This window comes from Augochlora pura, chromosome 7 (genome assembly GCF_028453695.1).
Source record: "Augochlora pura isolate Apur16 chromosome 7, APUR_v2.2.1, whole genome shotgun sequence".
Classification (NCBI taxonomy): domain Eukaryota; kingdom Metazoa; phylum Arthropoda; class Insecta; order Hymenoptera; family Halictidae; genus Augochlora; species Augochlora pura.
This window is the reverse complement of record NC_135778.1, coordinates 28019350-28046364: the sequence shown is the minus strand read 5'-3', so window position 1 is coordinate 28046364 and position 27015 is coordinate 28019350. Positions and strand designations below refer to the sequence as shown.

General features: G+C 43.5%; 1 protein-coding gene across 7 annotated transcripts; it reads right to left on the bottom strand.

Moving 5' to 3' along the window:
• Positions 1–319: 319 nt before the first annotated feature.
• Tp53inp (Tumor protein p53 inducible nuclear protein) lies at positions 320–27015 on the bottom strand. 7 transcript variants are annotated; one of them, XM_078185991.1, is made up of 4 exons: positions 26906–27015; positions 5170–5360; positions 3755–4221; positions 320–3128 (listed from the first exon to the last, which is right to left on the bottom strand). In XM_078185991.1, the coding sequence occupies exons 2-4, from the start codon at positions 5330–5332 to the stop codon at positions 2973–2975; spliced, it is 786 nt and encodes a 261-aa protein (XP_078042117.1). In that variant the 5' UTR covers positions 5333–5360; positions 26906–27015; the 3' UTR covers positions 320–2972. The 7 variants fall into 7 exon arrangements, with proteins under 7 accessions (XP_078042117.1, XP_078042123.1, XP_078042118.1 ...); XM_078185997.1 differs by having other exon boundaries at positions 3755–4173; XM_078185992.1 differs by lacking the exon at positions 26906–27015 and adding an exon at positions 26423–26885.

The following is a 27015-nucleotide window of genomic DNA, read 5'->3' as shown; positions in this document are numbered from 1 at the left end:
CGTTTAGAAGAGAGCTGGAGGGCCTCGTCCTGTTTAACCCTTTGCCATCGTATATCTCACTCTTAGCGACTATATCTATTTAGTTATTTCTGTATAAAAGTAAAACATGTTATCGTATTACATATATCTAAACTTCAAAGAATTTAATAAATGTTGCTCCCAATTTTTTATCTTGAATATTATTTCGTTTAATGGAAATTAATTCCGATCAGCATCTTATCTATGTCTAAACTTAATGGAAAGGGTTAAATAGGGAGAAATAGAGTATGAGAGAGAAAGAGAGAGATCCCGAGCTTGGTCATCAAATGACATCACACGGTTAGTGACATAAAATATTTTACTAATCATCAGTTATAATGGGCCAAGGTGTACGAGCATACATTCAACTTATACAATCGATCGTTTACAACAAACTGATAGGAGGAGTCTGGGGAGAGTCGTGGGGGGAGGAGGTGGGACAAAAAGAAAAACGAGAAGACATAACCAAAGAGGGGTTAATAGGTCGCGACGCAGATTTAACGGTCAGGACGCAGATTGACCGTCCTGGCGTGTCTTAGGAGGACCTGGACCGCAGCGAGTCACCGCTTCGGGCAAAAAAATTCCCCTCGAGACGAGGATCGTCCAAGTAATCGACGAATTCAGTTTGAATCACAGGAGTTTCGCTGGACCCGGCCTGGGCCCGACTATTGCTACTAGCCTTGGACGATGTACGGTTTGCGCGGCGGGTGCAGGGGTCCTCGGAGAGGGAAGAGAGACAACCCGGGAGCTCGCCCGGTTGCCCTGAGTTCGTTGGATCGGTTGAAGTTGGGGGCCTGGCTCCGGGGTCCGGCTAGTTAGAGTGGTCCCGGGGATGTGTTAATTGCTTTTGCAGTTTTTCTGCGCTTTCTAGGTTCTTGAAGAGACCCAAGACCCCGCCCAGGAACACCTCGGTGCCAGCAGGGTCTAGGCCTAGAGAAAGAGAGAGAGAGAAAAAGAGAGCTATCGAAGCTAGAGTTTCCTATCCCCAAAGTTCTCGGGGCAACTTAGTCCATTGAGAACCTCGTTCTAGATTATCCTATACTACGTAGGAGAACTTGGTTCCGACGACACCTAGTATTGGACTGCCGCATCCCCTAACCGGCTCACTCTGATAACAGCCGACACGCTCCGGAGCATCTTAGGACTGTTTCCAAACCTCCTAAGCCTCTTTTATTTTCATGGTTTCTTCACAGAAGAAATTTCAGTCAGCCAGATTAAAACCGTGATTTTTCCAGCAAAAAGGTACAGCTTAATTTAAAATTACCGGTCGAGGATCTTCCGGTCCGCGGGGATCCCCAACACCCAGCCGAGAATGGGACATAGTAATCGCGGATCGAGCTCGCCTTAGTCCTTGTCGAGTGTGTGTCCGTGTGCGTGTGGCCGGCTTGCACAGTTTGTCGCCTCGGAAACGCTTTGAAACAGCGACGCGCTAGAACGCGCGTCTCAACTATAATAGAAATCGATTCTCTCGTTGGAATCTTTGTTTACGATCTCCCCCCGTCGATCCTATGGGAGGCGCTGGCCACGTGGGAATGATTCGTCCGGCGTCGGATCGAAGAAAGACATATTATCACCGTCCTTCTCTCCTCCGTCTGTTGAATTTTTCGCGTCGTCGCTCTGTCTCTTGTGTTTTTGTGTGGACACTAATTCGTGCTCATCGGTCGCTTAGCGTAATAAAAACCTCCGCGCGGCATCTCGGCACCGCCCGGAGCCGCCCGAAGCAGCCGGCGCGCGCTTAGAACCGCCTACGCTAGCCGGCTCCCCCCCGGCGGCGAGCTCCGTCGAACGGGACTGGTCGAGTGACGCGCGGGAACTGACAACAGTTGCATTTGAATGGCCGCCGAGCGGTGATTGGCAGATCGCGGGCGTGCCGTGGTCTCGCAACGAGACTCCCCGTTCGCCGTGGTGGGGAGAGGTTGATCCTCGAACCGTGTAACCGCGCACTGTGGTTGGAGGATCAACGCCGGTTCGGAGAAGCACGCGCGCGAGACGTCCGGAGCGAAGCGAGAGCCTGCAAAAGCCGTGGTCCCGAAGTGAATTGCTTTCAAGCCTGCGATTGTTCCGGAAGGTGTGCGAAAAATCATGTTCTCCGCGAGCGCACACGCTCTCGGCGGCCGGGCAGCCAGTCGGAGTGCGGGGGCGTGGCCGGCTCGCTGGCGGGCATCGGCCACGTCGGCCACGCCTGGATTCCTGTCCGCTACGGTGAGAGGGTGGGGCGTGGGGACAGGACTAAGAAGTCTTAAATAGAACTAAATGTTAACGAGTATGAGTAAGAAACACAGTTGCCCATACTAAATAGAGACTAAAAATATATACACGCGATCGAAGAGTACCATAGACGAGTCCCAGGAGCCTGACTACCGCGCGCCATAACGTTCGAGCCTCCTCGCTCATGGAAGGTCTTAAGTCTATGGTCGGTGGGCGTGGTCTAGCGAGCCGGAGGAAGTTCCACAGGATTCGGCGACACTAAGGCGGCCCGACCGAGCCCTGAACTTGGGCCTGAATAGTTCCCCGCGTCGGGGCCGAGGAGTTTATTGCAACTAAAGGACACAAAGGAACCTTTTAATAGACCTACGTCGACTCTAGGACCTTTGTTTTACATCTTCCTTGTTTCATAGCGAGAAAAATCGCTGAGGATTCGGGGCGCGTCGCCGGAGCTCGCTAGGCCACGCCTATTCGGCGGCCAGACCACGCCTCCACGCGTCTATGAACATGATACATCGTCGCACGGCGAGCAAGAACGCGAGAGGGGTTAAACAGATTATTTCCGCGTTCTTCGCTCTTTCATATTTTTTTTGTCCTTTTTCCTTTACTTGCGTACGTATCTTGTCTCATGTATGTGTCTGTGTTATCTTCTTGTTTTTTTTCCTTTTTGTTTTGTGTTGTTTTGCTTGGTTTTCTCTCTGCTTTTAGGAAGAAGGTACTTGAGTACACCTTGGCCTGAGATCGAATGACTAGCATTTCCGGTTGTTGTTTGCGCCGCTGTTCTGGATGCGCATGCGGTCCTGGCGGCGTAGCCGCTTGCCCTTCACGCTGAACACTTCGTGAAGCTTGTTGCTCCTGTCGAGCTGCCCTCTCTTCAGCGCCTGCATAGTCCTCTTCTCGAGAACCTGCAAAAGTACCAGCAATTGTTACTCGCCCCGTCGAAAATTTGAAAATTAAGAACTACAAAATGAATAATATAGGACGACTGGACAAAGTAGACTTGCAACGAGCATTCAATTCCAGCAATCTCCATCTTTCTTTTGTAATTGCATCCCTTAGCAACAGCTGAGATTTTCCCGATTGAAATAAACCCAAACACGACTTATAAAATTGTTCCACTTAAACGCAAATATTACAACAAATATTTTCCAAAATTGTAGTATATATTTCCTATGGCTATAACATAATAAATGAGATCCAGATCCAACTAGCCACCAAAGATCACTTTCCAAATAATCAAGAGCAACCGAAATACTCAAAACGATCAAGTTCTTTGGGTCGCCCGGTATATACTACCGAACAGTACGACAAAAGTAGTCCGATTTACGTCGTGTTCGGGCTCATTTTAATCGTTAGAATCTCAGCTATCCATTGCTGTTGCGATTAGCAAAGCTAGGATGAAAATCGCTGACTGTGAATCCTCTCTTCCCCGCTTTCCCGCAGTCATCAACGTGTTCGTCTGTCTATACTCATCCGGCGCGAGGCCACGCGAATGCGACCACGCAGCACCGTATAGAGAAGAGGCGAGTACCTTCTGCGACGATCGAAGCAGCATCACGCTCTTCTCAACTTTAACACGTTGGCGTCTGTTCATGTGGATGGCGGATCTATGCATTGCTTGGTTGTCCTGGGTTCTTGTCGGGCTACGTTGCGGCGAGGTTGCCGCCGGCACTTCGGAGGTGAGGAGAGGTGAGTCGCAAATGTGGGGAGGACATTCGCCGATGATGTCGACGTCGTTCCTGTCGACGTCCTCGTCTTCCGCCGAGTCCGGGGTGGGCGGCGGAGTGTCGGGGGCGACCGGAGAAGCCGTGGCTCGGTAAACGGACATGCTGGGGTGCTCGATCAGCAGGTTCTCCAGCGGCGATGTTTCTACGATCACGGGTCCCGCCCGTGTGAAACATGCGGGTGGCATTACGTACCACGACTCATCCAGTGCCGTCGCGCCCTCAACTGCGGGTTCAAACAGACCTGACTCAACACTCGATTCGGAACATCCTTCTGTCATTGGAAGTACACAAAAAGGTTAATATTACGGCCACGGGACCGGCCTCGCGGCAGGCCGCGGCGATACCGTCGAATAAAATAACGCAACGAATGCAGAGAATGTAGCGCGGACGGCCCGGAAGCCAATCGGTGCAAGTCCGTTCACCTTAAAGTTAAGATAAATTAAGGTTTGGAAAATTGGCTGTGTCACTTGGAAAGGCAAGTCAACGCAGCATTTCTATTACAATTAAATAGAGGATAGATGTCTAATTATTTTATTGAATCCTTTTTATTTTGTTCAGCCGTTTTATACCTTTCTGAATGGACAATTTATACGGCAAAGATGCGTAACTCACTTCTTATACAATAAAACAGTGGATTTTCACGGATTGACTTCAAACGCGCTAGCTGACCAAATTAATTTTTGAATAGATCGAATCTGTCGAGGTCTTTAAAAAATCATTCCGCGATGAAAAATTCTACAAAAATTCCGTGTGTTATGATCCGTTTTTCATAATTTTTCGTCAGCAAACAGAGGTAACAGTTCGAGAAAAATCAATTTGGTGTTTTTCACCGTCTCATTTCCGTCGGGAGAGAAATGACGAGATAATTAGGATCAGCGGGTTATGTCTCATTTCCGTCGGGAGAGAAATGACGAGATAATTAGGATCAGCGGGTTTCTCGAATGAAAATACTGAAAAAAATTCTGAAATGTCTGCAGTGGTGAATACTCGCGCCCAAGAATTTTTTATGAATTTTAGAACGAGCATATCGGCACGAAAAGAAAATGTAAAGCGACGTAAGAGGGGGTGATGGTTGTCGCGATCGAATCTATATGGACTCTGTCGGAACACGTGTCCGGTTTCGCATGGTTCACCGGGCTCGGGCATGGTGGATGGGACGAGAGGGAAATATTTTCGACGTTCTTGAAAGCCCCCCACCGTTCGCATAGGTCAGACGTACCTGTACGGTCAATGAGGATCCAGTCGTCACCCTCGACCTCCACCTGATTGAACCTCGTCATAACTGGAAGGGACTCCGGGGTTTCGTTATTGGACCCTTCCTGTGCACCTTGCGCCCCGGAGATATTGCCTCCGAGTAAGTAGTTTGCAAAGCTGCTCAGCATCCTGATCTTCCTTCTTGCCCTTCAGTGCCTGCAACGACACAATCCAACCCCATCGGTCAAATAAAATGTTCCGACGTGAGACGCGACATTCGACGGCTCTACATTATCATTATACAGTCTTTGTGCTATCAGCGGTGATTAAGGGCTGTATCACAGGGATGGTTCTTCCTGGCAGGTGTTAAACGGAGGTGGAGAAAAACTCGTTTTCCGCGGCGCTGTCTCGGAGGATCGTCGCGCGAGTTGGCAGCGCGAGCGTCGAGGTTCGCGCGGCATATGCATTCGAGCAGGCGTCGCAGTAAGAATGCGCAATCGGGTCCATGGTCACCATGTTATAATTATTTCAAGTCTGTTACACATCGGGAAACACGGGCCGCGGGGAATCCGCGTCGAATCCTGCGAGAAACGGCAACGATCGTCTCGCGGGCGATTCGCGATCGTTGCGCAACGGAGGAGACAGCGAGTCGGTCTACGCTAGCGGCGCACCTGCTCGCGCGTGACTCTGCGACTCTATTGTTGCAAATTTTGCCGTTTCTCGTTAACTCGTTCCGCTGTGCATCGTTTTCTTTAACAGTTCCGCAATGCATCGTTTTTTTTATAGAGTTCCGCGGTGCGTCGTTTTTTAAAGAGCTCCGTCTCCCGTACTCTTTTAAAGAGACCGACGAATTTCCAGTTCGGTTACGTCTCAGATTTCATTTCGAAAATTATCCACGCTTATCGCACGCTTCCCCGTATCATAGAACCGTCGATCGATTGCTCTCATTACTCGCAACCGCAATCGGACTGCAGACAACGATCCTCCGATTCGCCGAAATACACTGTGCGCTACTGCGCAACCGTCTAATCGGATAATCGTGTGCGTTATTCAGGATCGATTTTAATGTTCGGAGATTAAATTAATTTGATGAGGGACGATCGAAGTAACGTGTTAAGTAATAATGTTGGGTCTGTTCAGGTCCGATATTAGATTTGACTAGGTTTGATTGAGTTCGATCAAGTGTGTATAGATTTGAGACATGTTTCAGTCAGTTTTTACTGGTTCGACTAGGTTTATGTAAGTCTGAGTCATGGAAAATTTAGTCTACGTTGATTTCGCTATGTTTGGATGAGGTTTGCGATGTTTATGCTGCTTTAACACGTTGACGACGGCTTGACACCCGGCGGTGTCATACGTGTCAGACCCGTGGGCTGCGTACATTTGTTTATTTTACTTACATTTCACAAAATAGATACTACGAAATAGGTTTATGTTATTTTATCTGAACATTATAAACAAATATTCAATAGTAAAAACATAGAAATTCAATATTATAAACATAACATAATTATTTAATTTTTGTAAATTTCGGGCGCCGACTCACAGAGAAAATCGTGAATATCGGTACCGGCGTCAACGTGTTAAAGAAGTCTTGCTATGTATAGTGAGGTTTGACATGATTTTAAAGGATACAAAGTCTTATCTCAGTAGCTTTAGACAAGTCTAAATTTAATCTAAACTAATTTATAAAAGCTTGGACGAGGTTCCACAAAGTTTGATAAGGTTTGATCATATATAAATTCTGCAAACTATGACAAGGTTTTTGTTAATGTCGAAACGTATCTAAACTTATTCTGCATAGATTTAAGTACGTTAAATTTAATCTGAACTTCTCTAGACAGGTTTCAATAAAGTTGGACAACGTTTGTCGTGATTGAATCAAGTCTAGCCAAATGTGACGAAGTATGACAAGATCAGATAAGCTCTAAAACTGTCTAGATTTAGTCTACGCAGCTTCTGATAACACTGAGATGCCTTCGTCGTTCGAGCAAGGTTGAACAACGTTCGTCCTGGTTAAATCGAGTCTATCCAAGTTCAAAACGAAGTAAAACAATCTTCGGGAAGGGTCAAGAGCAGTCCGCTCTTCGTTCTCCCAAGTCTGTGCACCCACCAAATCTGGTTCGACGACGTTTGAAGGAAGCAGGACCGCAGACTATGAGAATCGCGTAACACGGAAAAAAAATAACGATAACACGTCCACTTTGTCGCGAGCCGTGAAACGAAGAACCGTCGAGCCGTATCGCGGCCGAACATCTGCTCCGTTGATTTCGCTCGGATTGATAACGGGCCACGTTATCGCGACGAAAAATGCGTGACGCAATCGACCCGATTGGATCTCCGACCTTTTCGCTGAGCGGCGGAATTGGGAAAGAAGAAAGGGACACGAGCGAGGAGAAAACAAACGGCGGGCCAGCCCCGAGCCCCGTTGATTAGCGCGGCGCACACGGATAGAAAATTTAATTGAATTCCCCGAATGCCCGGTCACGGACGCTCGCGAATACAATTTCGATTACGCGAACGATTTATTCCGACGCGCGCACGCGAGCGCTGCGGGGACCGCGCGATGTGGCCTGGCCAGCAGTCGGAAGTCAGCGAAACCCGTTTATCAATGTTATTCTTCTCCATTAGAATTCCATTCCGGGCACCGTGTTAGGTTATAATTACGCGGCTGATAAAAGGAGTCACTCGACGCGACTATTTTAATCAAATTTCGCGCGACCCGCTCATCGAACCACCGACCGTCGGAAAATCATTCCGCCATCGACGTTCACGGATCGCCGCGTTTTTCATTCGTACATTATTTCGCTACGTTCTATTATTCTGCAAAATTTCAGGCGGTTGCCGTTTACGGACGAAATGAAAGCGTAATTGGAGCTGCAAACTAGCTTTATTCATAGCGATTTTTTCAGAATTTTAAATTTATTATTAAAGGTCGAAAAGAATGGTTCATTCTGCAGGGGTGGTTTTTACGAAAAGTCTTCTTAGCGAACATTATAAATCGCATTGTTGTGTCATCCTTTTTTAGTAGACGTCTGCGATCTTTGTTTTCGAATACGTTACAAATATCGACAGTTTTAAGTAAGCGCGCAAATCGTGTGAAAAATGCTTGCGTATATTGTCAGAGCATACAGTATAGTCCGATGAATTTTTACGGATTCCTCGTGAGCAGCGAAACACGTCATTAGTCGATTATCTTCCAGAAAGGGTAAACTTCGCGGAGGCTCATCGCAGTTAAGACAGAATGACGCAATGGTGCTGCTTCCAACGATCTTGGAATCCATGAAATTGCATCGAATATCTCTGCGTTCGTGCGCGTGCACTTTTTTCATTGTATAATCGTTCGTATTTAACGCTCGACCAAGGAAATTGCATCATCGCTCGAACATTATCGTCGACGAAGTAAAAGTTCTGCGTCGAAGACACCGGAGTTCGGCAAAATTTATTCTTTCATATCTTTTCTTATTTTTCGTCACCTTGTATTATTAAATATCACATTATTTAATATAGTAATATTGTAGTAGAGACAATATGTTTCGCTATAACATATACATTTAATTTATTAGAATTATATTTAATAAAATACTAATTGGGTTCTATATACATATTTAAATTAAATATTTATAATATAGATACTTAAATTAAATATTTATATTACAGATATTTATTTTATTATTTGTATTACATATATTTATTTAATTATTTGTATTACATGTATTTATTTACTTGTTTATATCACATATACTTATTTATGTTAGTGAAATCATATTTAATGAAATGACAAATTTTACTCTAATTAACGATGTGTAAGGTCCTCTAAATTTTATTGAATATTAAATTTGGTTATTCTCATTGTCATCCGATCGATTTTGCAATCTCTATTCGAGTGAATAGATGGAAAAGGAGTAATAGGAGAGAAATATTTTCTCGAAAGACTTCATCCCATGCCCAACTACGGCGGATACTAATGAATCGGAAGAAACGGAGGAACGAACAAAGTTGCACGGTGCAAGGGTGCACGCAGTCCCGCCGACGGGCGGAATTGGGTCAATTTCGATCGCGATCTTCGTGGCAGGGTACGGTAACGATGCGAGCTGCGCGGCGGCGGCGGCTCGCGTTTTTAACGCGGTTATAAATATCCGGTGCCCGTGCAGCTCCTACACTTTTCTTTTCGACCGTTTCGCACCGCGATCAATCGCGCTGTCGCGAGCGTGTTGCCTCTCCGTTTAATTATGCCAAGTATCCCAGAACGTAATCACGCAAATGGACAACCGTTCGGTTTTTACAGTTCGCCGCGGCACACGCGGATCCTTGAAAAGGCGACCGCGAACGATGTTTTATGGAGCTTCGTCACCGCCGCGACGCCTACCGCCGCGCATTGTTATTTTTCATTGATCTACCGGACGATGGATCTCCACGCTACTCGGCAGACCCCTTTGTAAATGTTTGAACTGTGTTCGACAATTTCCCTGGACCGGTGCGAATGAAATTGTGAAAGTTGCGCATTATTTCTTCCTGCGATTCAATTACTGGCACGACTTGTGGGATTCGTACAACGTGAACGTTGATATATACTTAATTGCTAATCAGCTGGCGGATTTTTATAAAATTTTTGTAGGCTTGTTTAGACATGTTTAAGATACGTTCAGAAATTTTCTAGAGTCGTTGTTGCAAAAATTGTGAATGTTATAGGAGTCTATATTTGCGCTATATTTTCAACATCGCCAACTGTGAACATTGTTATTTTTTATTACTAAACCAGCCCATGGATTTTTATTAAATTTCGTGGTCTTATTTGCACATATTTAAACCACGTTGACAAATATTTTTGGATCGTTAGAAATCCACGCGAACCGAGATATTTTCATGAAACTTCGTACGCTTTTCTGCACGTTTATAACCAATGTGCTCGAATGTTATCGAATCGCGATTATAAAAATTTCAGGAGCTGCGAACTTTCGCAAAGAAGAAGTTGCCCGCGGAACTTGCACGGCGCTGCAGAGCTTATAGACGGCAGCTTTCACCTGTACACCGCCGGAAATATTTATTGCACTACGCAAATCCGTTTATTCTTAGTAGCCGCAATTTCACCAGCTGTTCGATTGTTGACACTATCGATAGCCCACCGCGTTAGCACGAAACTACGCGTCATTACTATAAATAACAATTCCGAACCGCGCTGCCCCGGTGCAATTACCAGGTTCCAGTGGTTCTCCCGACCGTCGTCGTACCAGACGCAATTTTTCTATCGACCATCCTCCGACGAAATTAATTAACACAAAACGCACCGCGTAGAAACGTCAACGAAAAAGTTGTCCACCCATCGCACAGTGTTTCGTCTATACAAGCGTCCCGGGCAAATATTATGACTTTTAACGTAATGGATTTTTCAGAAAAATGCTTCAATAAGTTGTCAAAGGGAAGACGAAGATGCATTGATTTGCGTAAAAAGTTTATATGATTTTATTGAAGAACTTTCTTGTCACTCTTATTTTTTATCGAACGAAAGCTTTGACGCAGATTTATTGGAGTTTTTTAATTTTTGACGTGTTATGGAAATCTTTTGCGAATATTGATGAAACTATCATAAAGTGCGATCTTGCAGCTTCAATTTGAGTCGTCAGATGTTTAAAAATTTCCATGCGAAAGCAAAGTAAAATCGATTCGATTCTACCTGCTTCAGCCTATTATCTCGTATAAAATTGTCTTCACCTACTATGAACAGAGTTTTTGCAATGTTGAATGTGATATCAAAATCTTTTGCTAATCTTGATGAATCTGTCATAAAAAGCGATCTTTCAGCTTCAATTTAACGTATCAGAAATTTAAAAATCTTCAAGGTAAAGCATCGAAAAATAATTTTCAAGAAATCCTATACCAAGAAATTACTGAATTTTCAATAATCGAACTATAGTTAACGTTCACAAATACATAACTCCATTACAAAAAATCGTAGGACACTCAAACTAGACTCATTTTGACGGTTGAAATCTCTACTTGCATCTACTATAACTTATTTTTTCTTAAAATATTTTTTGCAACGTGCTAAATGCAAAACGTCGAACTAGAAAACTACCCACAAAATCGACAATATCTGAAGAACAACCAATTACCCATACTTTCACAATTTCGTGAAAAAAAATCGTACGACGATCCAACTCCGCTCATTTTAAACGTTGAAGTCTTTATTTCAATTATCCATAATTTATGTTTTGTTAAGATATTTTTCCTGGAAATTCACAGCAATCGTTTCACCGTCTTTTCAAACCTTATCCAAACCGTAGGAAGCTGAATCGAACTTAACTATTTCATTCGACGTCTATTATTATACTGTACACAATTATAGAATTTCTCTAGATTAATTGCAATCGTCTAACGCCTGTCCATCACTTTCTTCAATGATTACTTCGTGAAGTGGCCTTTTGTTCCGAAGACAACGCGAACAATCTTCGTAGTAAATCAACGCGCTTATTCGATCTTTCTAATACACGGCCGGAGAACTCGCTCGAAATAAATCTCCTGCTTAATTCATTAAGCACTCTGTTGCTAAATATGATTGTTCAGACATTTTAACAGATTACGCAGAGTTTCGAGTAGACAAATAGCGGCGACGTTTTTTTCTAATTTCTCGATCGACAATCGCGCTATGCATCGGCTAGAACGGAACATCGCAATCGCGACAGTGGAACGCGTATCTCTCTCCATTGTTGGCTAGATAGCGTATTGTTAATTATTGTGTTCGAGCGTATTGTTCCGTACCACGTTACCCCGCGGTCGTTCAAATACAAATGATTCGGCGTTATCGCCGTTTCTTTTCACGCGGATATCAAGCTTAGCGGCCGCGACGCGACACGCGAGAACCGCAGCGCGCGCGTTGCTTCCTCGGGAATCGTAATCGAATTAATCACACCAGCTCTGTGCCCGTACGCCTTATCGTTGCGTCAGAAAACTCGCTGATTTCATCGCTAAAACCGCGGCCAGCCTTCCCCGATATTACGATCACCGTTCCGGCGAACAATCCTGTACCAACTCGGTCCCCGCGGCCTCACCCTTTTTACGAGAATTTCGAAACATCGCGGAATAATCGCCGCAACCCGTGCCCGCGGCACGTTTCCCGCATTTCGACGATATTACGGTCAAGAACGGCCGTTAAAAATTTCCTAAAAACTTGCCGGAGAAGGTGATCTCGTCTATAACGCGACAAATGGGTCGCGCGAAGCCAGAACGACGCGAGTCAATTTATTATCAAGTCGATTTTATATTTTATTCAAGCGCATTTAATTCAGTATCTTCCTTTGATCGATTGTCTCGTTATTTTAAGTCTTAGCTCGACAATTCTTTGCGTTTTACTGAAACCTCGATTCTTCCTTTCATTGTCCCGCTATTATTTGGATTAATAAATAGTTATCTTTGTTTAACGTTGCTTTTTATTTTAGCAATATTTAAATTATTCGGGGGGAACAGAAATTCGGAGATATTCGACTCCTCGACGCCTATGTTTCATTTTACTTTATTTCATTCTAGTATAGTCTAATTTATTAAATTTCACTTTATTATAGTTTATTTTAGTCTAGTTTATTATCAAAAATTGTGAAAGCTTCGTTAAAAGTTATAATTGATATGGACAAATTAAGAAACGTCGTTGCACTTGGAAGAATTGAGAAATTCCGTCGTTCTTAAGAAATCGAAAATATTATTTATACTTCACATAAAGAAATTTTACTGTACTTACAAAAAATCAAAGACTTCATTGTTCTTAAATATATAAGAAATTTCGTGGTGCTTGAGAGATGAAGAAATGTGATGGCACTTAAAAGATTGAGAAACCTGTGTCCTCGGTGGGACAGAGGCTCGCGACGACGATTCTACGTCCTGGTGCAAAAGGGGAAACGGTGGTGGTATTGGTGGAGCTCGCAGCAATCGGAATCGCATACGAATCTAAATTTGCGTCTACGTCTGGTCTGCGTCAGACGGCGGACAGCGGCATAGGAAATTGTTTTACAATCATGCAGGAACCGCAAATTGATGCGGGCCTGACACGACGTAAGGTTGGCCAGACGCGTCAGGAGTTAAGTAGGCGGACGTGAACGGCCGCGAATATGAACCAGAGAGAGAGAGAGAGAGAGAGAGAGAGAGAGAGAGACCGAGAGAAAAAGAGAGACCGAGGCAGAGAGAGAGAGAGAGAGAGAGAGAAAGAGAGAGAGACCGTGTGCACCACGTGCATCTATCAGCCTCGCGATATCTGGTATACCCGCGCGCAACATATTAACTTCGTTACATGTTTCCGCGACGCAGTAGCAGTCGCGTTAATAACTTAACCGCCGTTCTGTTAGCGCGCAGACCCGATGCCAGAGTGTCGCAGTCCCCGGGGACCAGAGAAAAATTGCGAAGTGGATAATGGCACCTGGCAAAAATACACGGGATCTCTAAAAAGCCGCAGTAACGCTCGAAAATTTAAAACCACGAATTTCAACTCGAATGGTGCATTCTTCGAAACCTTTCGTGGAATAATACATTTCTCTGCGAGTTTCGATGAGAATCGATTGTAAAATGCATTGTTTTAGCTTCGATTCGAGGTGTCGGAAGTTTAAAAATTCCTATGGGAAGGGAAAGAGAAATTGATTCCAAGCTCTTATCTTGTATGAAATTATGTCTTCATCTACTATGGACAGGACTTTTTCAATTAACGACGCGATGGCGAAATTTATTGCGAATTTTAAGGAATTTGTTGTAAAGTACGGCTCTTCTAGCTTCAATTTCAGGTATCAGAAGTTTAAAAATCTCTGTGTGAAAGCGCCGGAAAATAATTTGCAAGAAACCTTGTAGCAAGAAATTACTGTATTTTCAATATTCCAACTGTAGTGAATATTCGAAGTTACAGAATTCCATTATAAAAAATAGTAGGGCTCTGAAACTAGACTTATTTTCAACCCTGTAGTCTCTACTTTCATTTACCATAACTTGTTTTTCGTTAAAAGTTTTTTCCAGCACATGGAAAATGCGAAACGTTACCCAAGAAGTACACCCATTAGTTAATGTTTGCATTTTCGCGATTGCGAGAAGAAAATTCATACAGCGCTCAAACTCCGCTCATTTTAAAGCCTGAAGCTTCTACTTTCACGTGCCGTTAAGTAATTTTCCATGAAAAAATTTCTCTACGGTACGCGAGGCGAAATTTCCGCCGGATCCCGTAAATGCCAAATAAATGAAAAATTGGTGCGCGAGCGAAGGGAATCAATAGCGTTGTTTTTCGGTCGGCATGATTACGAACAAAGTGGCGAAGTCTGACAAGAAGGAGCCTTCGAAGTGTAACAATAGCTCCGAATCGTTTCCCTTTACAAATCGAAGCACGCCACGCAATCGCTCCTTGAATCAACGACTCGCTGACTCATGACTCATTGCATTTTGCGCGGCAGCCGAGTCTGCGACTCACGACGCGACCGTTACCGTAATTGCGACGAAGGAAACTCCGCGGAGAGAGAAAAGAGAAAACAGAGAGACGGAGGGAGAGCGAGAGGGAGAGAGAGAGAGGGGACGAAGGGAAGCATGAAACTGTGGGCAAAGCATTAGCGTCGGTCGATTCTACGATCGATTTCCCAGAAGATCGTCCGAGCCGCGTTCTATTGTTATTACTTCGCGGTTAGCATTAATCGATACACAGTTCTTCACGTGGCCGTCTCACGGTGATCCGTAATTTATTCGCGCGATCTATCGCGCCAATTAACGCCCCTGTCCCCGGTCGCCGCGATAATTTGTGCGCCGCGTCCGATTGCGGCCCCGCGCCGAAACGAAATAAAAAGAAAATCTCTCGCAGAACCAACGAACAGGCTGATTAGTTCATTGTCCCGATATCTGACCGGTAATTTATTATGGAACGGTGATTGGCTACAGAAGAGTACTACTCGTGCATGAATTTTGCAATTTTTCAAAACCTTTATGGGCCTCTTTAACACGTTCGTCGTCGCGTCACCCATATCTGGGTGACAGGTATGCTTCTGTGGGGGCCCCGTGACCCAAAAATGGGTGACGCTCTTCTTATTCAAGATTTTATTTATTTAATTTATGAAAATCCCATTTGTAGCACAGAAATTTAATGGAATAAGCACCGGCAAATGTAAAACATAGAAAATAAAAATACTAAAAATTTATACATTATTATATTTGTTATACATTAATTTATATTTAACGTATAAAATATAACGTTATCCAATGCGTCCTGACTACCGAATTTGGGCCCGGTAAGAAATTGGAGCGATTCGCGCTGGGCGACGAACGTGTTAATTCGCGCCTCTCGAAAACTCAAAATCGTCGCCTCTCATGATTTTTCAGCTTTATAAGCTTTTGTCGAGTTCGAAGAATTTTTTAAAGGAATGAGAGCTATGCAGGACTCAAGATTGAAGTCTCGGCTTTGCAACGAGTACAAAAAACTTGGTCTACGATTTTTTTTTGTCGGCTTGTTGAGGTTTAAAGGAGAAGTCTGTCGGCGAGTTAGAGAGTTATGTTAAATGCACTATAGGATTTTAAACGACCGAACTTGCTCCTCGGTTTTGTTTTGTAAAATTGACAGGAAAAATTGTAGAGTACATTTTGAGGTGTCGTTTGAAAGAGGGGGCATTATTCTACAAATCTACATTAAGTAAAGTCGTGAAAAAAATTTTTTAATGACTTAGAAGACTTTCGAAGTTTCAGTACTTATAAGGAGAAATGTTTCTTCGATTATGAAGCTGATAAGTCATGAAAACAAATTTTAAAGTAAAATATGCTATGTATAGCAAAAATACAAGCTTTCAGCTTTAAAATTAGTTAAATCTCATCGTCGCACGAATTTTCCTCACGAAATTACAAAGGTTCGAACATCGTCAATTTTTTGGAGATATCAAAGTTTCATGGAATATTGTACAATCGAACGTGCTCATCGATGTTTATTCACAAAACAGTTACAAAAAATCGTAGAACAACTTTTGAGGTCTCGTTCGAAAGAGGAAGCTTTAATCTACAAATCCATAGTCGATTTATTCGCGATCAAAATGTTATGTCACAGATTAGCTACGTTGACTGACGGCATTAAACGACGCTGAATGAAATAACGTTGAATCGGATGTTAAATTAAACAGTGAATAAAATACTGAATTACATACCGAATTAAATACCGAGTCGAGTACCGAACTGAACGCTGAATTAAATACCAGATTGAATGATGAATTAACTGATGAATGAGCCTCGCGCGAATTGCAATGGAGTTTTCATAGACGAATCGATTGGTACCTGTGCGGTGCGCAATGGATGGGTGATCGATAATTACTGTGCAATGGAATGTCGAGAAAGAATAACGGCGATCGATTATTCTACGATGTAGATAGTTAACGTGCTGTTGCTGGGGGAGTTAAGTACATATGATAGTAGTGTTACGAAACAATGGATGCTACGTAGCAATACATTTATCTTAATTTTTATACGGAATTTTCTTTAATTGCACTATATTCCCTGATATATTTTTAAACAATATACTGCACAGACCTTTCCGAAATTTTATAGTTATTTTAGCAGAATATTAATGTAGCTAAGGGAAATGTTTTATTCAAATAACTACGTTCATTCGTTGGCAATTAGAAGCAATTAAATAAAAAGGTTCTGCATCGATCGTAAGAAGCAGAAATTAAATAGAAATGTATTTCTTCTCTTTGCAATTTTAATATGTCGAAAACCACATGAAGATATTCTGAAATTCTTCTGCCTCCACTGTTTTATCCCTTTCATCTGCTAATTTTTATCACACGAAATCCGCGTTGGTAATTATCCCTTTGCACTCGAATTGTGACTTTAAGGCTTCACTCAAGATTGTTATACGATGCTTTGATCAAATTTTAACGGCATCAAATTTTCATATTTTTAAAAAACTATTTAAAGTACAATCTATTATACACACTCAATTTCATATGCACAAATTTTATTAATAAGTCATATACAAAGGAAATACTATATGTTATCAGTATGTATTTTGAATTTAGAGCCCAAATGCCTTCGAGAGCGAATGGTCAAAAAGTGACTCTGAGACACCATAGAAGATTGTGACATGATATTCTGACCAAAGTTTAACATTATCAAATTTTCGTATCTTTAAAAAGGCCGTCCATAGTACAACTATTATATAGAGTCAATTTCAAATGCACAAATTGCACTAATAAATCATATAAAATGACTTCGACTGTAAAGTGTTAATATTTAAGCACTCCAATAAATACAAGCACACCGTGAACATCCATTTCTGTTCTCTCCGAGAAATGTTTACAATCAGAAATCATTTAATCATTGTTACCGCGAAGATAAAGACAGTGCAAGAGGTTAATCTTCGTGTATTCAGATGGCAAGCGTGACTCGCGAGCCTCCGTTATCGCGAAAATGGCATTCTGCTGCGTCGAGAGATACGCGTTCGGTTCTCACCGATAAGAAAATATGTATTTTTCATCGCGCAGACGGAGTCCGACTCGGGGATTCGCAGCTCTATAGAAGACGAGATCGCACGAGCCGGTCTGCGAACGGGAATGGAGATCCCTCGCATACTAAAGAGAACAGCCACGCCGTCATTTTCTACGACTTAAATTTTTTTACAAGGCGTGGGCTTTCCTAGGCGCCTCTTCGAACCTGACAGGGACCGCGCGCGGCAAATGTCACGCGTTAAAGAAACTCGATAATCGAATCACAAGGACGGGTTCGAGCGAAATCATTCTGTCGATAATAACTGCTTCAGATAAGCGCGGACGATCCATTTATTTGGTTATGAAGAAATATTTTGAGGAACGAACATTTTGGGAAAGGGCCACTCGGTTATAACGCTGTTATGTCACGGAAACAATTTTTAAAGTAAAATAAGACAGGCGTAGCAAAAATACAGGCTTTCAGCTTCAAAATCAGATAAATCTCGTGTTTGTACGATTTTTTCTCACGAAATTACAGAATGTCAAGCATAGTGAATTTTTTGGTCATGTCGAAATTTTATGAAATATTTTACAGTCCAACTTGCTTGTCGAATTTGATTTACAAAACTGTTATAAAAAATCGTAGAGCAACTTTTGAGGTGTCCTTTGAAAGAGGAAGCTTTAATCTTCAAGTCTACGGTAGATATGTACATTGAAGAGAAAAATGTTTTCGAAAAGGTTTAATCAAATAATGCACGCGTTACAGCAGCGAACAAAAAAGTTAGTGACAATTGGACTCGGCCCGCTTTTAAAATAAACGACTAGTTTAACAAAACGCCTGGTGTCATATAGTGGAAAATAAAAATAAGATCGATCGAAGAAGCGACGCAAAACAGCGACTATCGGGCAATTAGAAAAGCATGCGTGCGCGAAACGAAAATAAAACGGCGCGCATGTAATACCGGTGTGCACACTTGAAGATCTGAAATTAAATTTCCGATCGAGTCCGACGCAGATTTCCCGCTGCAAGGAGAATAAAGAAGCCCGGTGAACTTCGGTATGGGAGACTGCGAGTTCCACGGCGCTCCTAATCATCGATTCACATCTAACGGTAACCGTACAAACGAATGATAGCTCGGCAGTCAGGCCGGCGAGCTAACTCGACAAGGAGGATCGCTGGCGGCGGACATTCTCTTTCCGCCGCATAGAGAGCCTCTTTATACGGAATACAAAGAAGAAGGGACTCCCATAACCTTTTCCATCGGGCATCGACGAGCCGAGAGAGAGAGACCGACGCGTACACCGAGGAGTCATCGCGGCGAGCCGTTTCGCGTAGTACGTTCTATCTGGACGTAATGCAACCTTCGAGTTGCGAACAATTTCTCGCATGCGAAACGCTCTTTAACCGCGAACCACCCGAAATCATTTTCACTGCGGTTGGAAACTTTCTGTTTGTGGAACACCGTATTAGGCTTCCCCCTCCTTTACCGCAGGACGATATTTTTTATCTGCAAACTAGACGGTGGATCTTCGCAACACTTTACGGAATTGTTTATAGATGTTTTAGGTATGTTGTTGAATTTTTGTAGACAGATACTGTCAAGATTGTAGAAGTTAAAAATATTTTTTTTTGCACTACGTTTTTGGAGGGAACTCAACTACTGCGTAGACATGAGTGGAGGTCGGTATTTTTTTATTGTTGAACTGAACAGTGGGTTTTTATGAGACTTTGGAGATTTGGTTATATGTGTTTGAGCTACATTTGTGAATTTTTGTGGCTCGGTATTGTCAGAACTGTGGGAAATGCAGGCACTTGTTTTATAGTTGATCTTAGTATTTGCTGTTGCACTGAGAAGGGTATACATTGTTATTTGTTAAAAGTAAATTAGACGATCTATTTCTATGAAACTTTGTGGACTTATTTACAAAATATTCAATCAGCATCCATGAATTTTTTCGAATTGTAACGAAAATTGTGGAAGTTAAATAAATATCAACATCCACATTTTGTTGACGCGTCTTGCAACGCCTCCAAATTGTATTTCTTATTCGCAACGCGAATAATCTACACGACGGATTCTTCCAAAACTTTCCAAGCTTTTAAGCGATAACCTAAGCCAGATTCACAAATTTTCTCGCCTCGTTACCGCAAGAATTGCGAAACCGGCGCACGCTTTTAACGGCGTCCGATCCTGCTCCGATCTAACATCACTCGGTCCGCTACGCCGTCGCATCGCAAAAAGTCGTATCAGTTTCGATGCATAAAAGCGAGCTACGTACACCGTCGTCCAGCTAGAGAGCACACTACGCGAGTCACTCAGTTTTCCGCGAATTCGCCGGCACACGCAGCCGCGCTGAATCAATGAACACAATTGTCTGCGTTGCTCGTGCACGCGTGCCAAAAGAAACATTCCCGTTTTTATCTCGGCTGAATTATGTAACGTCGCCGACGATAGTTTACATAACAGCCGACGAGCTCGTTGGCATCCGACTCCGTCAGTCAGCGGTGTCGGTCGGTCGGTCGGTCGGCCAGTGTACGTCAAAGCGACGTACGCCTCGTCGACGAGCGCTGCGAAATCGGCGGCCGACCGATTGACAACGGGGTCAATGTGTCCGTGGGACGGCCAGCGAGCAAGAAAACGACGCGCACGCCGCGGACGGGCTCCGGAACGGTGGAATCACGCTGGAAAACCAGTTTGCCCGACGGAGGACGGCACCCTGATGAAATTTCTGTACAGGTTCGCGCGGCTTTCTAATAATACGACCGCTGATCGATGAAGGCCAAAATAGAAGACCCACGGGCCGATAAGCGCGGCAACTTTCGTACGCGCCGATTGATTACTTCTGGATTAGGCTAATTCGTTGCGTGCACGCGAAACGCTTCTGCCATCGACGACGAACACACGTATTCCTTCTGCGTACAACTTCTTTGATATTCATTTCGCTATAAACAGCGTCCTCTGTCCGCGTCCACGTCGCTGTCGAAAGATCCGCTGTCATAACTGCATCACTTTTAATCAGTTTCTGCCAAGTACTATTACTCTTGATCTGTTGAGACGACGCATGCAAGGTCTAGCTTGTCTAACTCGAGGATACCTATAAACGACGGTGAACCGACGTTGTGTAAATCATGGCGACGAGACAGTTCCGTAGCGCGGATCGCGTTTTGTGTACCTGAGTCTCGTCAATGCGAGATAAATGTTTAAGGAAGAGGCGGCGGATGGTTGCGGTGCCATAGCTTCGGGGATTGCATCAGCCGAGCGGAGACCCTAACCTTGCATCGCCCGCCATGGCAACACGGCCATTTCTCTCGCATTGTCCCTCGGCTTGTTAACAAAAATAAACCAACTTGTTCGTTGAGCTACTGGTTCTTATAGTTGTCCATACTCGGCGACTGTAGAACGCAAGCCGCCAGGCTCGAATAAACTTTGATACCTGTGTAATGCTAATTTATAGCTCGTGTTCATACGATAACACAAACTTTTCCTGGATTGTCCGTTTTCGTAGCCGAGGGACAATGCGAGAGAAATTACCGCGTCCCGGCTAGCCTAACTCGCGCGAGCACGAACTGTCCTGAAATTGCAGTCTAGAACCGTCCTGCGTCGGGCTCGGCGAGTTAATATTTCACGAAGACGGTGCAGAAGTATTGCATCAGCGAAATAATAGCTTCCGAGACACGCATCAATCAGCCTCGCAGCCCTAACATCGTGTCCCCAAACACGACAAAACCCGATCCTCCCAGCCTAACCCGGGCGTCTAGCCTAACCCGAAGTAGTCCGACCGCCGCTGTCTAACCCACCGGCATCAGACAATTCGTCGGGGAACTTCCTCGTGCTGTATATCATACTTCGCGCGCTGCAATCCTCATCTGTCATGACCCTACACCCGGTGACACATTAATACTTACTGAAAACGCGATGCTACCGTAGATCGAGGATACGCGACTCCTAAGGGGGCGTCGTCGGTGTTTGCCACCGTGGCCCGCAAAAACAAACCCTCGACGAGGTTCTCGAGTATTGGAAAAGCTCGATGACTCATCGGATCTGTAATAGTCCGAGGACTGTACTTGATCGAAGTCCGCCATGACTCGACGAGCATTTGGAAATGCAATGGGCCGCTGACCCCAGCGACTCGAAACTAACTAGTTTCTAGAGGTAACTTGTGTCGATCTTGATTTAACTGGTCTTTGGAAATTGATTTTGTGATGAGCATAAGATGAGATCTGACTGTTAAATATCGAACTATTGGACATCCAAGATTGCACTTTCAGCCACATACTATAGCTAGTACAAATCCATCAAGACTTAAGAAGCGTCTGGAATTCAATTATTTACTGACACCAAAACGACACCAAATAATTGGACATCCATCTACTGAATATCCAATCATTAGACATCCAAGATTGCACTTTCAACCACGTACTATAACTAATCCAAATCCACTATGACTTAACAATCTTTGGAACTGAACTGTTTACTGACTCCAAAACGACATCCAACTATCAGACATTTTACTATTGATCATCTAACTACAAAATTCCATTTTTAGCCACGTACTCCACCTAATCCAAACCCATAATGACGTCAAGAACCTTCAGAAATCAGCTGTTCAGTGACCCCAACGTCTCCCAACTATCGTATATCTAGCCACGCACTATACCTAGCCCATAACCAACGATCCGTCGCAGAAACCGTGGATGACTCATCGAACCTCTCGCGATCCATCCGCGATTCACTTGATCTAGATCTAGTGATCCAGCTCCACTGATACAGAACCATCGCGTGTACGCGATGTCAGAATAAACAGTGTTCCCGAAGCGGAACAAAGAAGATACCTAAGCAAGGGGTATGCTAAGTTAAAGAGAAAGGGAGAGGGAGAGAGAGAGGCGTCTCCACTCTCTTCTGTTCCCTAGTCTGGCCTTCCCTCGTCAGCTACCGCTCAAGTAAACATACAGAGAGAGCCGACGGATCGCAAGAAATCGCTGGAGAGCTCACGGAGAAAGAAACGGCTGTATCAGACTAAATTATCACACTTAGTGAATAAATAATTATATTAATATCACGGCGTGTACGCCAATAAAAAAATATTATGTCATAGAAAAATGCTGTATACAAATTGGCCAAATTTGATCGAACTCCGTGAAGAATCATCGCAGAATGATGACTCATTTTTTAAGTTTAAGCTTGAAACTTCTACTTTAAGATGGCGTTTCTCGATTTTAATCTCGATGCACCCATACTACTTTAATCATTTAAATTCGAGGCTACGTTTGTCATATTGAGTATACATCTTCACGGAATTTAATTTAGATTCGTATAAAATTTCTTTTTACAAATCGATATATAACTCTTAAGCTCGTTATAAATTTATAAATAGAATTATACCGTAAATTTATAAATAAAGTTTTATTATGAACTTATAAATAAACTCGTACAATAAATTTATACTATACATTCATAGATAAACTTGTGCTATAAATTTATACTATACATTCATAGATAAACTTGTGCTATAAATTTATAGATACACTTGTGCTATAAATTTACAGATAAACTTATAGTATAAATTGATGAATAAACTTATACTACAAATTTATAAATAAACTTGTATCATAAATTTATAGATAAATTAGTATTTGTCCAAGACGATGCGATTGCGTGTGAGACAGCCATCGTCGCAAAGCGCCACCGAATTCAAGACCGGAAAACGTCCAAGAAAATGTCTGATCCCTCGGACTGAAAGACCACCCCAGCGTGTACACGTTGGCCGTCAGAAAAGCGACGGGTAAGACCGGGTGTACGGACTTATATCGGGCCGAGAATAGCAGCGTTGGCTCGCGCACCGTTCGCGAATCGGCGACATTGCACAATTGACGTTTTCGGCGAAGAAACGTCCGAGTGGCCGTGTTGCGTTTGTATATAAGTCTGCACCAGCAAGAAGAAGAAGAAGAAGAAGACGACTACGAAGCAGCGTCCACAGGTTTCCTTGAACAAGTCTCTAGAAACATGCGCGACATAACCGTTCGCGTGTGCCTACACGTGTGTGTATCCGGATCGGTGACAACCACACTGCCATTGCCCTTGCACTTCTAACAATCCGCGCGTCGATCAAGCGGTTACCAAGCGCTCACTGCATTGTTTCGATCGAATTCCCCACTACTATACATCATCTCCCCTTTCTCGCTCTCTCGCTCTCTCCTTGGCATCCTTTGCGCGCACACAAACCCTCTCCCCACATTTTCTTCGCACTTCGATCCTGACCGCGATGCAAGGCCGCCACAACACTATCTTCCCAAATATCACTTTCACGAACGACCGCGCTCCCGCTCCGTCGATAAACCGCATACACGAATCACTATGTCGCCGTTGTCAGAGCTCTGGAAATTTTGAGAGAGCTCAAAGGGTGGACCGTAAATTGAGGATGGCTAGCTGGCCGAAGATTACAGATACCTGGTCTCGCAGTCGGACCGAGCGTGACCAAGGTCCGGACCCAAGTATTTCAGGTATCTGACACCGACGTGGGACCAGGTAACGCGTAGAACAAATCGGAAACCCTATAATATATTGCTATCCCTTTTGGGTTGCCCTAACGTCATCAATTTTCGGGAACCATTTCGACATAGGGTAACATACCCCCGCCCCAGCCTAAATATAAAACGGGGAGTAGTTTGATGTTGACGAAAATGCTGTGCGTCGAAGCCATGGACGTAGACAAAGTAACATAATTTAACTATATCTGCTGATTTTTTGATTCCTGATTATTTAAATTACGGAGTATTTATAAGATTTATACGGAGAATTTAGAGAGACAATCTCGTTGTTGCTTTTATAGGCTAATATCTGGTGTTGAATTTCTGATCTAAATGTGTATTACTTTGTATAGTTTTCTCATAAGACTTGTTTACATCTTTTTATTTGTTTTACTCTTTCTTGGTATCTAAATTTTCATTACGTCTTAAAATCGACTAATAGATTTTTGAGTCTCAAGCTATTTGTGACGAGTATACTCGTCGAAAACAGTTGACTGGTTAATAGAGACGATAGCAACACTAGCATCTTCGCTGTGGCAGTAGCGGCAGTCGGCTGTCAACTGAAATCCAGCTGCCGATGACGTAGCAACGGCACCAGCCACAGAATCTACACGGTGCTGCTTTTTACCGAACAGCAATTGTTCTTAGAAAATTTCATTGGACTTAACCAGATGTAGATTACAATTTTCGTTCATATTACTACTCCACTGAATACCATTCTTCTACATTCTTTAAGAATTTCTTAACGTCTTTTGCGATCTCTAATTATTTGGTTACTTCTATTCTAGACAAATATACATATTGACATAGCTGTGTCGATTAATTTTATGATCAATATTTATAATCAATTTTTATTGTCAAGGTTATAGTCTTCATTTTGTCGATCACACCGAGTGTAGTTTCTTTCGAGAAGTTCTTCTAGAATTATTCTAAAATGTGTGAGAAATCTGAATATGTTTTACAAGATTTTTCACTTGAATCGTAAAAGTACTATGTTTGTTTCGAAACAAGATATTTGCATTGAATTTATGTGGCAATTAATTTGGACAATCTTTATTTCAATGCTAAGTTTATGGCTAAGAACTCTTAAATATTTCAGAAATCCTAATTCTTTATAGAGAATAAAATCACGAATAAATTCATTCAATCAAATTTTGGACAAAGCTATAGTATTTCGAATAAATTCTCCGAATAAAGTTCTATCCGTATAATATTTCAGATAAATTCTCCGAATAAAATTCTATCCGTATAATATTTCGAACAAATCCTCCGAATAAAATTCGATTCGACAAATACACCGAATAAATCCTTCTATTCCGATTTTATTTGTATGATATTTCGGATCAATTCTACCACGATAACTTAATTCGACCGATATCTCGAATAAATTCCCCATACAAAATATCGAATAAATTTCCCGTATAAAATATCGAATGAATACTCCGAACAAAAGATATCGAATAAATTCCCCGAACGAAATGTATATCGAACCTTGTTTCACGCAATACCCACCCGTTACATTCTCACCGCGTTAAGGGCTAGATGAAGTGGGGGGCCCACGCTGACACACACGGCGTCACGGCGCGTAGGTGTACGCAGTAATCCCGGAGTAGTATACAAACTCCTCGTTAATATCTTGGAAATGAAAAAAAAAATCCTGTAGAGAACATTCTCCGTGTCATCCTCCTCCTCCTCTTCCCTTCCTCTCTCTCCCATTCGTTCTAAATTTCGCGTCATTTCTGCTTCCGGATAATACATCTTTCCTCCTTTGTTTCTTCGCCGAGCGATCGTCACAAACAAAACACACGCAAACACACAATCGATACTCCGAAGAAGAACGGGTGTCGGGGTGACCCACCGAAAAAAAACTGGTTCTTATTTCTGTGCATCACAAAAGTTGTGATAGACTTTCCCTTTGTGTCCGGCCAGCCATCCTAGCAGCGAAGCGTCGCTTCACCGGATGACCGGACCGGGCCGTGACCACCGCCTGCCGCTGGTTACACCGGCCGAATAGAATAGTCGAAACTTGATGTAATGCTACAACCCGAGCGGTCCGCGACAGCGACCTTGATCTCGAATTCGCGCACACCCCCTCTATCTCTCTCAAGGAACGACAAGCGCGAGGGAGAGGGAGAGAGAAATAAAGAGAGAGAGAGAGAGAGAGAGAGAGAGAGACAGACAGAAATAGAGAGATAGAGAGGAATATAGAAAAATAGAGGGAGAGATATATAAAGAGATAGAGAGAGGAATAGAGAAATAGAGAGAGAGAGAGAGAGGGGGAGTAGTTTTCCTTCGGTTAGAGAAAGATAGTCCATCCGCTCTTGTACACTCACACATCGGGACAGACGCATTCGGGCCGCAGTCTCCGCTGCTCCTCGAAGATATCCCGTCGGTCGTTTTCTTCACACTTCTCCTTTTGTTATTTCTCTATCTTTCTCTCTCACTCGCTCTCGCTCACACAGACCATCCTCTCTGCTGGCTGACTAACAGGTAGACGAGACGCCAGTCGAAGGGAACACAACCCGACATACAGGGGGGAGAGAAAACAGATAGATGCTGTGGGATGACAGCGTCGCGTTATCGGCATCGACGACGACGACGAGGACGTTGACGACGACGCGAACCCCCTGTACGGGGACAGCGAGCGCGTAAGGAGGTCGATCCGCGGAACACGACACCACATCACACACCACAGGGCACACACACCGCACGACAACGACAACGACGACGACGTCGACGAAGAACAGTGTTTCGCGTTCGCAGTAGGAGAATCATGTGTATGTGTGTGTATATGAGAATGGAAGAGAGCCACTCGCCTGAACCGTGTTGCGTTTGAGGAGCCGTGGTAGCAACTGCCCGCAGTAATAGTCGTCAGCTGACTGGCTGGCTGGGCAGTCAAGCCGTTGCTGAGGGACGAAGAGCGAGC